Genomic DNA, 14,573 nt, shown 5'->3' with positions numbered 1-14,573 from the left:
CTGTAGCCTAGTTAAATATCTCCACCAAATGACTTCTTAGTCTAATGAATTCTTACCATTCCATTTTATTTTCTGTGATCATGACTCCATTAGAGGATTGGATCTGAGTGATCTAGTATATGATTTGAGTAATAGAGAATTTGGTATACACAGCTTACCCCCGGCGGAACCAGCCGTATAATATCCCCGACAATTTTTTCAAGTTTGCTGCTCCAATCGTATAACATATGATAAATGTATAATAAAAGTAGCATGAAATAAGTCATGAACCCATTTATGGTTCGATACACATTTTTTATTTGAAAAGGGACAGCTCAGAAATCTTTCAAGCGTTACAGGAACTGCGGCTAATGGGCATTAGCTATCACCAGCAAAATAACAAATGAAAATCATTCTTAAAAAAGAAAAAAATCTATCTTGAATTTTCAAGGTATAATGTTCCAGCTTACTGCTTCCACATATTGCCTTGAATTATCTTATAAGACAGTTCAACCGCAACAGATAGAATAGTGAAATTTTCCCCGAACGTTAATGTTTTATCTGCTATAAGGAATATATAAATTATATATTGGTTTCGTGAATGATTAATCTCGACCATAGGGCTGTGGACAATTTTGTTGAGGTTCTTCTCAGCAAGTTATTTATGAAAAAGCTGCTCTATATTCTAACTAACGACATATATTTTTTAGAACATAAACTTATATGATAAACGAGTAACTGGCCATCATTTATATCTGTAAGTTTGTCATATGGAATTCGGAAACCAGGTTTGGTTTGATTGAATACAAACCAACCCAAGAAGTGACATCATGTATTATTAATCATGTCAACGGAAGTGTCTGTGATTGGCTTAATGTTTGAATACTATTACCATGTGATTGGCTAATGAAACTTTAGAGAGCGGATTTTTTGCCAGTATCTCCTAGAATGTATAAGTTATATGTTTTTGCAGGGATTGGAATTAATAGAGTTTGTGGCGGTGGCTTTGGTCACCGCTCTGCTACCAACGACTATTAGACCGAAATATCGTGCTGTGTGTATATCGAAGTGAACATGCTTCTATTCCCAAATGGAGAACCAATATGATCCCGGGTAACCTAGTAGGTATAAGAACGACAATTCAATTATCACAGCGTATGTAATTCATTTACTGAAAATATTGAGAAGCTATCCTAGAAAAGGAGCCCTCAACGACAACAATCGTATGTATTGAGGTTTGCGTACAGCGAAAGTTAAAGTACAATGGCGTGGGCATGAAACGGTTCAGAGATAATGCGTGTTTTATGAATCCCGTGATCTGATGACAACTCTACCGATGACTGCCTGTAAATATTAACACTCGTTGTCATACGAATTCAGTATTGTAATAAACAGGAAGAAAGGCAAGTCTGGACAGTATATTAGAAAATTTGAATTTATTGTTGAGCAGAATTAAAATCATAACGAAACGTACAGATAAAGATGATATTGAGAAGGTAATCAGTAATTTATGTGTACGTTATTACGTGATAGTCGCGTAATTCCCGGCATTCGTAGCACAAATCTTCGACATCATTCATAATTGATTATGCAGATATGCCATGAAATTATAAATAGAGTAGCGACTAGTACACATCTTTAACAATTAATATAAGAAAATTATTCTATGCGCCATTTACTTAGATGTCATCATCTTGACAAACTCTGTAATATAAACAAAAACAATCATTAACAATAAAAGCATTTGTGTGGTGAAGACATAATATTTGCCACAGAGGGCGCTTTACTCATCACACCTGTTGATTTTCCAGCCACAGGACAGTTTGGGCTGCCCTTATAAAAGTAGTTAACTAATATTGTTTTACTCGTGTCGAATATGCAACGATAATTTGATCATGTAATTTACCTTCATAATTAACTTGTCCATCGCCATCCATGTCGGCTTCTCGAATCATTTCATCAACTTCCTCGTCAGTTAATTTTTCGCCAAGGTTTGTCATGACATGACGAAGTTCAGCAGCGCTGATGAATCCGTTGCCATCCTTGTCAAATACACGGAATGCTTCTCGAATCTCTTCTTCGCTGTCTGTTTCCTTCATTTTCTTGGCCATCATTGTTAAAAATTCGGGGAAGTCGATGGTGCCATTGCCTGATAATTAACAGAAGCGTTTGCAGTCATAATCATTATAAACAAAGGTGATCAATTGGTTGAACATTACAACACTAGATTCGACGCATGTACATCCCCACAAGCTTAACAACTTATAACCAATGATAACATTATATGTGACAGGGTGTTAGACCAGAGTTATCATGGATGTATATTTAGTCAGCGGTCATAAATTATTATAGTTAATTAATAGACCAATTACATCATCAGACAAAATGAAATGCTTGGGTTTCTGGTCCCATTTGTTACCATGGGTACGATTGTAGTATAGCCTAGATTGTGAACGATTACTTACAGCATACGGTAACTATAGCAACCACGGTGATAACAGGATTTATCGTGACAGATGGTGCACGATTTTAATCTCAACTGTGCTATGCCAATAGACTAAGCTACAACCTACATAGCATATAACCAACACTAATATTCCCATACATGTGAACACAATAAAGTGAAAAAGTTCGGTGTGACAAATATATATTAAAATGCACCCCTTTCGTTAATTATGCGCGCATGGTAATTATTTTCAATGACAGTATTCCTCTACATCTAATTACATGGCTGTGATTATAATTAAGTACGATTTGTATTTTATTCTGATTCCTAAACTTTCTGACTATTTTATGCTCACTTCAATTTAGATATAATTCACATAAGTGTTTGTACCAAGGTTCACATATGCCGAACTATGGATAGTACGCAGAAATACCTAATGTTAGACTACCCCGCGGCTAATACCACAAATAAAAACAAGTTAATAATATAACAATTCGGAATGAAATGTCATGAGCCAATCCGATATTACTAATGTATATGAGTATATAGCATATTGAATTCCAAATATCAGTTAAACACTGTAATAGCGGGATCAGCAAGTCGTCCTTTGAAAGCTGATATTTATATGACGGTGACGTCAACACCGTAAAATAGAATCAAATAAACATGTAAAATATTGAAAATATACGTTTGCAACAAATGCACAAAGATGATCATTTGCATAATACAACGTACCATCGACATCAACTTCGTTGATCATATCTTGGAGTTCAGCTTCTGTTGGGTTTTGGCCTAATGACCTCATGACGGTTCCCAGTTCCTTAGTTGTTATGGTACCATCGCCATCTTTGTCGAAGAGAGAGAAGGCTTCCTTGAATTCTGAAGAGTAAGGTGAAAACAAGATGCGTTACTATTACAAATAGAATACTTTAAAAGATCATTTAAGTAAGCGTTACTGGCAACATAGTATAGTGAATCATGTATCGGTGATATTATTAAAGCGATGTAATTTGCAGAAAAACTGAAGATATTCAAAGGAATATCAACCATCAAACAGTGCATCCATTGAGCAAATGTAGACGCGTATCAAGCTGCTTGTGTGCAAGACAGCTTTACTTGGAAGTAAATTATTCACAACAGGTATCTGATTTTTCGATGGCAGCCAGCGGAAAGAAGAAATCCATTGGGATATCAAATTATTAATGAGGATTACGTTTTATTATAACTTGAGCTTAGAATTTTCCTGGAAATATATAAAATTGAGACATTTTAAAGAATTGTTAGTACATATGCATATATGCAAGTTGTTTGGAACAGACAGCAATAACATTCAGAATTTCCACTGTCGAAGAATAATTCAACAACCCTACAACGTTTAAGATGCTTAGTCAATGCCCTTATAGTGGCAGCCCTTTCTATAAGTTCGATGAGTAATCTACGGCATCTTTTTGTGTATGTGACGGCTATGAAGCAGAATAGTTGTGTCAATTCAGGTTATTTGGAGTTATAAAGATTAATGATTCATGTGTAAATCAAAGGAAATGACAGTACTAGTGATATGAGATAGCTGCTTCTACACTGTGCAGAAAGAGTCTTAGAGTAGGTTACATGTAAATATAAGATGAGTGACTTTTATGAGTAAGTGAACTTAGAAGTATGTTGATTTATGATGGGTTTCAAAAAGCAAGGTTTGCAGAAGATGAGAGATGTATATGTACTTAGAATAACTAGAATAACGAAGCGAACACGTTTTAGATGGGTTAGTAACACAGAATATTTTAGGTTTAGATGCGATGGGTTGTCATATCTAGAATATTGTGGGTTAAGATAGTTTTGATAGAATAGACGGTGTGTGTAATGTAATATGGTTTTGTTGGGGTGGGGTGTGTAAAGTAAGATGGCTTCGTGGGATGGGATGTGTGGAGTAAGATGATTTCATTGGGATGGGGTGTGTGGAGTAGGATGGTTAAGTTGGGATGGGATGTGTGGATTAGGATGGTTTCGATGGAATTGGGTGTGTGTAGTAATATGGTTTCGTTGGGGTGGGGTGTTTGGAGTGGGATGGTTTCGTTGGGATGGGGTGTGTGGGGTAGGATAGTTATGTTGGGATGGGGTGTGTGGATTAGGATGGTTTCGTTGGGATGGGGTGTGTGGAGTAGGATGGTTATGTTGGGATGGGGTGTGTGGAGTAATATGGTTTCGTTGGGATGGGGTGTGTGGGGTAGGATGGTTATGTTGGGATGGGGTGTGTGAAGTAGGATAGATATGTTGGGATGGGGTGTGTGGATTAGGATGGTTATGTTGGGATGGGGTGTGTGGATTAGGATGGTTTGGTTGGGATAGGGTGTGTGAAGTAGGATAGTTATGTTGGGATGGGGTGTGTGGATTAGGATAGTTATGTTGCGATGGGGTGTGTGGATTAGGATGGTTATGTTGGGATGGGGTGTGTGAAGTAATATGGTTTCGTCGGGATGGGGTGTGTGGGGTAGGATGGTTATGTTGGGATGGGGTGTGTGGATTAGGATAGTTATGTTGGGATGGGGTGTGTGAAGTAATATGGTTTCGTCGGGATGGGGTGTGTGGGGTAGGATGGTTATGTTGGGATGGGGTGTGTGATTAGGATGGTTATGTTGGGATGGGGTGTGTTGAAGTAATATGGTTTCGTCGGGATGGGGTGTGTGGGGTAGGGTAGTTATGTTGGGATGGGATGTGTGGAGTAAGATGGTTTCGTTGGGATGGGGTGTGTGGGGTAGGATGGTTATGTTGGGATGGGGTGTGTTAAGTAATATGGTTTCGTTGGGATGGGGTGTGTGGAGTAGGATGGTTTCGTTGTGATGGGTAGTGTGGAGTAGGATGGTTATGTTGGGATGGGGTGTGTTAAGTAATATGGTTTCGTTGTGATGGGTAGTGTGGAGTAGGATGGTTATGTTGGGATGGGGTGTGTAGAGTAAGAAGGTTTCGTTGGGATGGGGTGCGTGAATTAGGATGGTTTCATTGGGATGGGGTGTGTGGAGTAATATGGTTTCGTTGGATGGGGTATTTGAAGTAATATAGTTTCATCGGGATGGGGTGTGTGGATTAGTATGGCTTGGTTGGGATGGGTGTGTGGATTAGGATGGTTTGGTTGGGATGGGGTGTGTGGAGTAGAATGGTTTCGTTGGGATGGGGTGTGTGGAGTACATAGATATGTTGGGATGGGGTGTGTGGAGTAAGATGGTTTCGTTGGGATGGGGTGTGTGGAGTACATAGTTATGTTGGGATGTGGTGTGTGGAGTAAGATGGTTTCGCTGGGATGGGGTGTGTGGGGTAGGATGGTTATGTTGGGATGGGGTGTATGGAGTAAGATGGTTTCGTTGGGATGGGGTGTGCGAAGTAATATGGTTTCGTTGGGATGGGGTGTGTGCAGTACATAGTTATGTTGGGATGGGGTGTTTGAAGTAATATAGTTTCGTCGGGATGGGGTGTGTGGAGTAGAATGGATTCGTTGGGATGGGGTGTGTGGAGTACATAGTTATGTTGGGATGGGGTGATTGAAGTAATATAGTTATGTTGGGATGGGATGGGGTGTGTGGAGTAAGATGGTTTTGTTGGGATGGGGTGTGTGGGTAGGATGGTTTCGTTGGGATGAGGTGTGTGAAATAGGATGGTTTCGCTGGGTTGGGGTGTGTGGATTAGGATGGTTTCGTTGGGATGGGGTGTGTGGAGTAGGATGGTTTTGTTGGGATGGGCTATGTGGAGTAGGATGGTGTCGTTGGGATGGGGTGTGTGGAGTAATATGGTTTCGTTGGGATTGGGTGTGTGGGGTAGGATAGTTTCGTTGAGATGGGGTGTGTGGAGTAATATGGTTTCGTTGGGATGGGGTGTGTGGAGTAATATGGTTTCCTTGAGATGGGGTGTGTGGAGTAATATGGTTTCGTTGGGATTGGGTGTGTGGGGTAGGATAGTTTCGTTGAGATGGGGTGTGTGGAGTAATATGGTTTCGTTGGGATGGGGTGCGTGGAGTAATATGGTTTCCTTGAGATGGGGTGTGTGGAGTAATATGGTTTCGTTGGGATGGGGTGTGTGAAGTAATATGGTTTCCTTGGGATGGGGTGTGTGGAGTAATATGGTTTCGTTGGGATGGGGTGTGTGGAGTAATATGGTTTCCTTGGGATAGGGTGTGTGGAGTAATATGGTTTGGTTGCGATGGGGTTTGTGGAGTAAGATGGTTTCCTTGGGATGGGATGTGTCGATTAGGATTGTTTCGTTGCGATGGGGTGTGTGGATTAGAATGATTTCGTTGGGATGGGGTGTGTGGAGTAAAATGGTTTTGTTGGGATGGGGTGTGTGGATTAGAATGGTTTCTTTGGGATTGGGTGTGTGGAGTAATATGGTTTCCTTGGGATGGGGCGTGTGGATTAGTATGGTTTCGTTGGGATGGGATGTGTGGATGAGGATGGTTTCGTTGAGATGGGGTGTGTGGAGTAATATGGTTTGGTTGGTTTGGGTGTGTGGATTAGGGTGGTTTGGTTGGGATGGGGTGTGTGGAGTAATATGGTTTCGTTGGTATGGGTGTGGATTAGGATGGTTTGGTTGGGATGGGGTGTGTGGAGTAGAATGGTTTCGTTAGGATGGGGTGTGTGGATTGGGATGGTTTCTTTGGGATTGGGTGTGTGGAGTAATATGGTTTCCTTGGGTTGGGGTGTGTGGATTAGGATGGTTTCGTTGGGATGGGATGTGTGGATAGGGATGGTTTCGTTGGGATGGGGTGTGTGGAGTAATGTGGATTGGTTGGTATGGGTGTGTGGATTAGGATGCTTTGGTTGGGATGGGGTGTGTGGAGTAATATGGTTTCGCAGGGATGGGGTGTGTGGATTAGGATGGTTTCGTCGGGATGGGCTGTGTGGATTAGGATGGCTTGGTTGGGATAGGGTGTGTGGAGTAATATGGTTTCCTTCAGATGGGGAATGTGGATTAGTATGGTTTCGTTGCGATGGGATGTGTGGATTAGGATGGTTTCGTTGGGATGGGGTGTGTGGAGTAATATGGTTTCCTTGGGATGGGGTGTGTGGATTAGGATGGTTTTGTTGGGATGGGATGTGTGGATTAGGATGGTTCCTTTGGGATTGGGTGTGTGGTGTAATATGGTTTCCTTGGGATGGGGTGTGTGGATTAGGATGGTTTCGTTGGAATTGGGTGTGTGGGGTAGGATAGTTTCGTTGAGATAGGGTGTGTGGAGTAATATGGTTTGGTTGGGATGGGGTGTGTGAATTAGGATGGTTCATTGGGATGGGGTGTGTGGAGTAATATGGTTTCGGTGGGGTGGGGTGTGTGGAGTGGGATGGTTTCGTTGGATGGGGTGTAAGAAGTAATATGGTTTCATCGGGATGGGGTATGTGGATTAGGATGGCTTGGTTGGGTTGGGTGTGTGGATTAGGATGGTTTGGTTGGGATGGGGTGTGTTGAGTAATATGGTTTCGGTGGGGTGGGGTGTTTGGAGTGGGATGGTTTCGTTGGATGGGGTGTGCGAAGTAATATGGTTTCGTCGGGATGGGGTGTGTGGATTAGGATGGCTTGGTTGGGTTGGGTGTGTGGATTAGGATGGTTTGGTTGGGATGGGGTGTGTGGAGTAGAATGGTTTCGTTGGGATGGGGTGCGTTGGGTAGGATGGTTATGTTGGGATGGGGGGTGTGGAGTAGAATGGTTTCGTCGGGATAGGGTGCCTGGGGTAGAATGGTTTTGTTGGGGTGGGAGTATGTGTAGTAAAATGGTTTCGCTGGGATGGGATGCGTGGATTAGGATGGTTTCTTTGGGATGGGGTGTGTGGAGTAGGATGGTTTCGTTGGGATGGGATTTGTGGAGTAGGATGTTTATGTTGGGATGGGGTGTGTGGAGTAATATGGTTTCCTTGGGATGGGGTGTGTGGAGTAAGATGGTTTGGTTGGGATGGGGTGTGTGGATTAGGATGGTTTCGTTTGGATGGGGTGTTTGGAGTAGGATGGTTTCGTTGGGATGGGGTGTGTAGAGTAGGATGATTTCGTTGGGATGGGGTTTGTGGAGTAGGATGTTTACGTTGGGATGGGGTGTGCGGAGTAATATGGTTTCCTTGGGATGGGGTGTGTGGAGTAAGATGGTTTTGTTGGGATGGGGTGTGTTGATTAGGATGGTTTCGTTGGGATGGGGTGTGTGGATTATGATGGTTTCGTTTGGATGGGGTGTGTGGATTAGGATGGTTTCGTTGGGATGGGGTGTGTGGAGTAATATGGTTTCGTTGGGATGGGGTGTGTGGATTAGGATGGTTTCGTTGGGATGGGGTGTGTGGAGTAGGATGGTTATGTTGGGATGGGGTGTGTGGAGTAAGATGGTTTCGTTGGGATTGGGTGCGTGAATTAGGATGGTTTCGTTGGGATGGGGTGTGTGGAGTAATATGATTTTGTTGGGATGGCGTGTGTGGATATAGATGGTTTCGTTGGGATGAGGTGTGTGGATTAGGATGGTTTCGTTGGGATGGGGTGTGTGGAGTAATATGGTTTCGTTGGGATGGGGTGTGTGGAGTATTATGGTTTCGTTGGGATGGGGTGTTTGGAGTAATATGGTTTCGTTGGGATGGGGTGTGTGGAGTAATATGGTTTCGTTGGGATTGGGTGTGTGGAGTAATATGGTTTCGTTGGGATGGGGTGTGTGGAGTAATATGGTTTTGTTGGGATGGGGTGTGTGTAGTAATATAGTTTCGTTGGGACGGTGTGTGTGGAGTAATATGGTTTCGTTGGGATGGGGTGTGTGGAGTAATATGGTTTCGTTGGGATGGGGTGATTGGAGTGGGATGGTTTCTATGGGATTTGGTGTGTGGAGTAATATGGTTTCGTTGGGATGAGGTGATTGGAGTGGGATGGTTTCTATGGGATTTGGTGTGTGGAGTAATATGGTTTCGTTGGGATGGGGTGATTGGAGTGGGATGGTTTCGTTGGGGTGGGGTGTGTGGATTAGGATGGTTTGGTTGGGGTCGGGTTATTGGAGTAATATGGTTTCGTTGGGATGGGGTGTGTGGATTAGGATGGTTTCGTTGGGATGGGGTGTGTGGAGTAATATGGTTTCGTTGGGATGGGGTGTGTGGCGTAATATGGTTTCGTTGGTATGGGGTGTGTGGAGTAATATGGTTTCGTTGGGATGGGGTGTGTGGATTAGGATGGTTTCGTTGGGATGGGGTGTGTGGAGTAATATGGTTTTGTTGGGATGGGGTGATTGGACTGGGATTGTTTCTATGGGATTTGGTGTGTGAAGTAATATGGTTTCGTTGGGATGGGGTGATTGGAGTGGGATGGTTTTTATGGGATTTGGTGTGTGGAGTAATATGGTTTCGTTGGGATGGGGTGATTGGAGTGGGATGGTTTCGTTGGTGTGGGGTGTGTGGATTAGGATGGTTTGGTTGCGGTGGGGTGATTGGAGTGGGATGGTTTGGTTGGGATGGGGTGTGTTGAATACTAGCAGTATTGTTTCTATGGGATTTGGTGTGTGGAATACTATCAGTATTGTTTCTATGGGATTTGGTGTGTGGAATACTAGCAGTATTGTTTCTATGGGATTTGGTGTGTGGAATACTATCAGTATTGTTTCTATGGGATTTGGTGTGTGGAATACTAGCAGTATTGTTTCTATGGGATTTGGTGTGTGGAATACTATCAGTATTGTTTCTATGGGATTTGGTGTGTGGAATACTAGCAGTATTGTTTCTATGGGATTTGGTGTGTGGAATACTAGCAGTATTGTTTCTATGGGATTTGGTGTGTGGAATACTAGCAGTATTGTTTCTTGTAGCATGCATGAGTATTTTTTTAATACGCACTCTTCATTGTTCTGGCACGTACAATCAAAATAACAATCACTGCACTCGCGTAATAGTGTTTTTTAACAGAAGAATACAGTGCATGCGTTAGCTTTTACACTCAATATTAGTTATATTTATAAAGTTGTGTGAATTGTATTCTATGCTCAACAGTTTTTCAAATGAAAAATGACCAAATACTGATCTCTATTCGTCCCATTTCGTCCAAGGACGATGCTTCTCCACTGGGAATAGTATCCATGACGATGTGCCAGGGGCTGGTATTTACATTCGGTCACTGGCTCCCACCATTATTTAGAGTGAACAACCATCGATAAAATGTAAATGTCCCCACCGTTTTACCACCTACTTAGAACTGAAGCTATATATGTATTCGATACACTTTACAACAAGAACAACATGCACCTTGTTTTGCATTCACGAATTAAACATCCAATCACGTGATCCAACATAATAATTGTAATTTGGACAGTATTTACTGTCCCACGATCGCCTTTACTTGGGTGTATGCGTGCAAAGCTGTTGTCCCGAGACTTGACGCTGATTGGTTAACGAATTAGCGCAATGCGGATTTTTGCTGTAGTGGCGTTTAGCCAAATTTTCAGTAAACGAAATAATGGTTCGATGACACAATGGAAACTTTAATTATTTAGTCTTCGTTCAACTTTTGTTAACACTTTATTCACTGTGAACTGTGTAAACACTAAACCACAACACAAGTCCGAACGAGTGAAGCCGATCTATTGTGAGTTAGTGGTTAATAAAAGACCAACTAAACACAAATAAGTAGGATTCTACACAATAAACTACACAGCAAAGGCGACATAAAATGAACTGCGTAAAATGTCGGCACAACAATCATCAAACGACGCATCGAATTACAAATTAATTAATTCAATTCACTGCAAATGGAGATTTAAAACAATACATCGGTAGTTATTCGTAAATAACACCATGCAGATCCGTGGCTGGTGTCACGTGGCCGACATGGGCGTCTGTACAACGCCGACCTTTGACACGCTTTTAAGTAAATACTTACCAGCAATCTGTTCCTCGGTTAGTTGTTCTGCCTGTGGGAGTAACAACAACCATATGTTATAAAATGCACTTTGTTGGTGACCTGTCACAATTTCGCATGTTAATAGACATATATCAGTACAAACTACCCCCATGACAACCTATACATTTTACCCAAGCATTTAATTTAATGTAAACATCAAAATGGAAGGCGATTGAACTGCGTGGGAGTCCGCTGGTTCAGTATCCATCGCTATATTGATTCTAACATGGGACTACATTACATCGGTGATTTTATTTATCATAATGTGATTACACATTCAACAGCATATCCCGGAATAGCATGACTCATATATATCAATCACAAATGAACAGATACTTATTTGAATGGCCAGGCAGTACAGCATTGCATGACGATTTTAATTATGATATACAGGACATGTCATATTCTATCTAGAAAAACAATCTTATATGTTGCATCGGTGTTTTTGATGCGCGCATTGTGTTTGCTGACTGAAATTAATACCATGAATAGTACAGCATTTTTGGATTACCAGTACCAATATTTTTTTAGAGAAATTGTGAATAAATAAAACAGCAATTGAATCAAAGTCTTTACAATGTACCCTCAAAACATTTCATAGTTTCAATATCATTTCTTTTGCTCATAAATAATAAAAAAAAAACAAATTGAATCGCATGCCAATTTTATTATGATCAGCATATAATACGACTGTTTCATTTTCCAATTCATGGTCGATATATAAAATATGCTAGACGGGTCACGTGTTAGGAGTGAGAGTTTCAGAAATTACATACACACGCAACGTACACGAAAATGGCTGCCTTTATGTAGACAGTGTATTTATATGTATATATATATCGGTGTACACAACTAAAAAAGCAATGTACGGTCATAGCAGTTAGTAAAAAGTTTCCATTATTTTCAAAACACAGTCGGTCGGTTTTGATACTCTCTGATCGAATAATATATTGATAGATTTTTGTAAGTTTCCATGACAATTCAAAGGCTGGTTAAGCATGATTGAGTTGTTCGCATTTACCCAACCCACTGTTAGAATTAATAGAACTTCAAAATACTGCATATTAAAGTGACGAGAGTGGTTCATTCATTCAACATGTGCTTGTATCGTCAAGTGTGTAAAACATACATACATGTAAGCACATGTTCTAAGTTGTAGTAATAGTGGTAGTAGTTGCTATGGAAACACAATAGCATTTTTATCTACGCTGTACATTTCACTGTACAAGTATTCTTCAGTTTGAAATCAACGTATTTTTCACGGTATGAAGTGCGATGGGGACTTTAAAGAACAGTTGTAATGCAACGATTCCTACTCGTTCTTTGGTCAGCCCAATTGGCATAAATTGGCATGGGAATGCATTGAATTAATAGCGGGTATGTGACGTGAACAGCTGTGAGTTACACGAGTATCGCTGGTAAAATGCATAACTATGCATATCCGTATGGTTTCAGACAGGAGTGTCCATTCAATATGTATTATGGTCGTTAAGAGTCCATTGTAAACTAGCTCCTTTGGATGTTATTTGTTTTATTTGTGAACATGTTAGGTAAATGCCGTTGATAACGCAACATTTCACTATTTCACTTTTTTGTGAAAATTATATGTTCACTTCTTTAGTTATTTATAAAGAAACAATTCTAGATTTCAGGTGAAAAGCACATACAATCGTTTTACAATGACAATAGTTGATGCGACGTATATGCGAGACTATGGAAAAACATCACGTTTTCGAGTATGTCAGTTTAACGATAATAGATATATAACAATAGTGATAATATTAATAATATATATAGTAAATTGAACGTATTATGATATTGATGGTTATTCTATATTCCTTGTCAAATAATATACATTTGATTTTTGCAGAAGTATTCGGTGTATATGTGATTTTAGCAAAAGAACAATTTAATATGGCGCTGAGTATCGGTATGTGCTGTCTTGACGCCATGGTGTCACAGCCTGGTCAAACATAATTTATTTTCAAATACCCTCTGCTTTCGTATATTTACATATTGCTAATAACACGTCTGTGTGGTTATAAAATATTATAAAACAAGTGGTATTTCCAACATGTGTACCTACCTCAGCCATGTTGCCTGTTGATGTGTCGGTCTGTGTTCCACCCAAATATGCTGATTAGATGTGATGATACCAGCCTCGGCAGGTCTGAATACAACGCGTTGACGAGGACAATTAAACCCTTTGGACGTATCAGATTAGACCGAGTAATTGACGTTTCGATTACGTGTCGTCTACATTGTGTTCACACAACAATAGAGTTATTCACGTGGAATGGGAATGTGTTATCTTTCCCTTAAAGGCAATCACAATATTGCATTTGATGAAAGGACAACATTGAAGGTCATATTGTTAGAGGGTACTCGCACCCGATTTAGATGAACAAAACATCGCCATCGTTGAATACATGTATATTGATCATCGTGCATACTGAGAAAGACTGCCTTTAATAATGTTAATACTTATAACTAATACTTTTACTATTAAGATCCTCCATTCCAAATGCTAGTGGAGAAATAAAATACCTATATATATATATATATATTTACAGAAAACATAAACTGAAATAACGGAAACAACATGTTTACCAATTGAATAGTAATAATGCATTATTCAGTTAACAAAGTGTGTCATTACAAGACCTTATCAGCTCAAATTGCTGTAACTTATCTGAAAGTTTATAAAATTCGGATTTATTTTTGCTGGTAATACCGTGACGGTTTTTGAAGTTTTCATATTCAAGAGGTAAAGTGAAACCATCCCCGTCGCGCTTGTTACGATTACTGATGTGAATAGAGATCTTTGCAAAACATAAAAGCAGCAATTAAAATATATAAAAAAATATTCTAGCATTGGCGAGACAAAATATTGCGACAGTGGCGAGGCAGTAACGCAACAAACGACCACGATGAAGCAGGAGCCCGGTCGCTGTACGTCGAATGAGACAACAGAAGGCGTCAATTGCTCGACATTCTAGAAAAACATGCGACAATGACTCATAATTAGCGCAAAGTGGACATCCATTCGAAACAGTACTATTGGCATGCATAAGTAAACCATTGGTGACGTATATTTGGTAATAGCAATCTTTGAAATTAAGTTTGAAATCAATTGGTGGACCGAGAATGTCTCGCCAAACAGTGTCATGTTTTTGTGTTTGGCAAGTTATATGAAGGACAATTTATAAATGATGATTTTTTCGAGTTTGTACAATGGCAGGTTTAAATCATCGGACACGCTCTCA

At 40.5% G+C, this 14,573-nt stretch overlaps 1 protein-coding gene across 1 annotated transcript; it reads right to left on the bottom strand.

Moving 5' to 3' along the window:
• Positions 1 to 1,400: 1,400 nt before the first annotated feature.
• Positions 1,401 to 13,531, bottom strand: LOC100378718 (calmodulin-like). Its single transcript, XM_085501991.1, has 5 exons — positions 13,394 to 13,531; positions 11,287 to 11,317; positions 3,161 to 3,304; positions 1,886 to 2,128; positions 1,401 to 1,683 (listed from the first exon to the last, which is right to left on the bottom strand). Exons 1-5 carry the CDS (start codon positions 13,400 to 13,402, stop codon positions 1,655 to 1,657), a joined length of 456 nt encoding a protein of 151 aa, XP_085358117.1. The 5' UTR covers positions 13,403 to 13,531; the 3' UTR covers positions 1,401 to 1,654.
• Between the last annotated feature and the right edge of the window lie 1,042 nt (positions 13,532 to 14,573).

This window comes from Saccoglossus kowalevskii, chromosome 1 (genome assembly GCF_978046115.1).
Source record: "Saccoglossus kowalevskii chromosome 1, keSacKowa6.1, whole genome shotgun sequence".
In the NCBI taxonomy this organism is placed as follows: domain Eukaryota; kingdom Metazoa; phylum Hemichordata; class Enteropneusta; family Harrimaniidae; genus Saccoglossus; species Saccoglossus kowalevskii.
The sequence above is the reverse complement of the archived record's forward strand: the minus strand, read 5'-3'. Positions and strand labels throughout refer to the sequence as shown.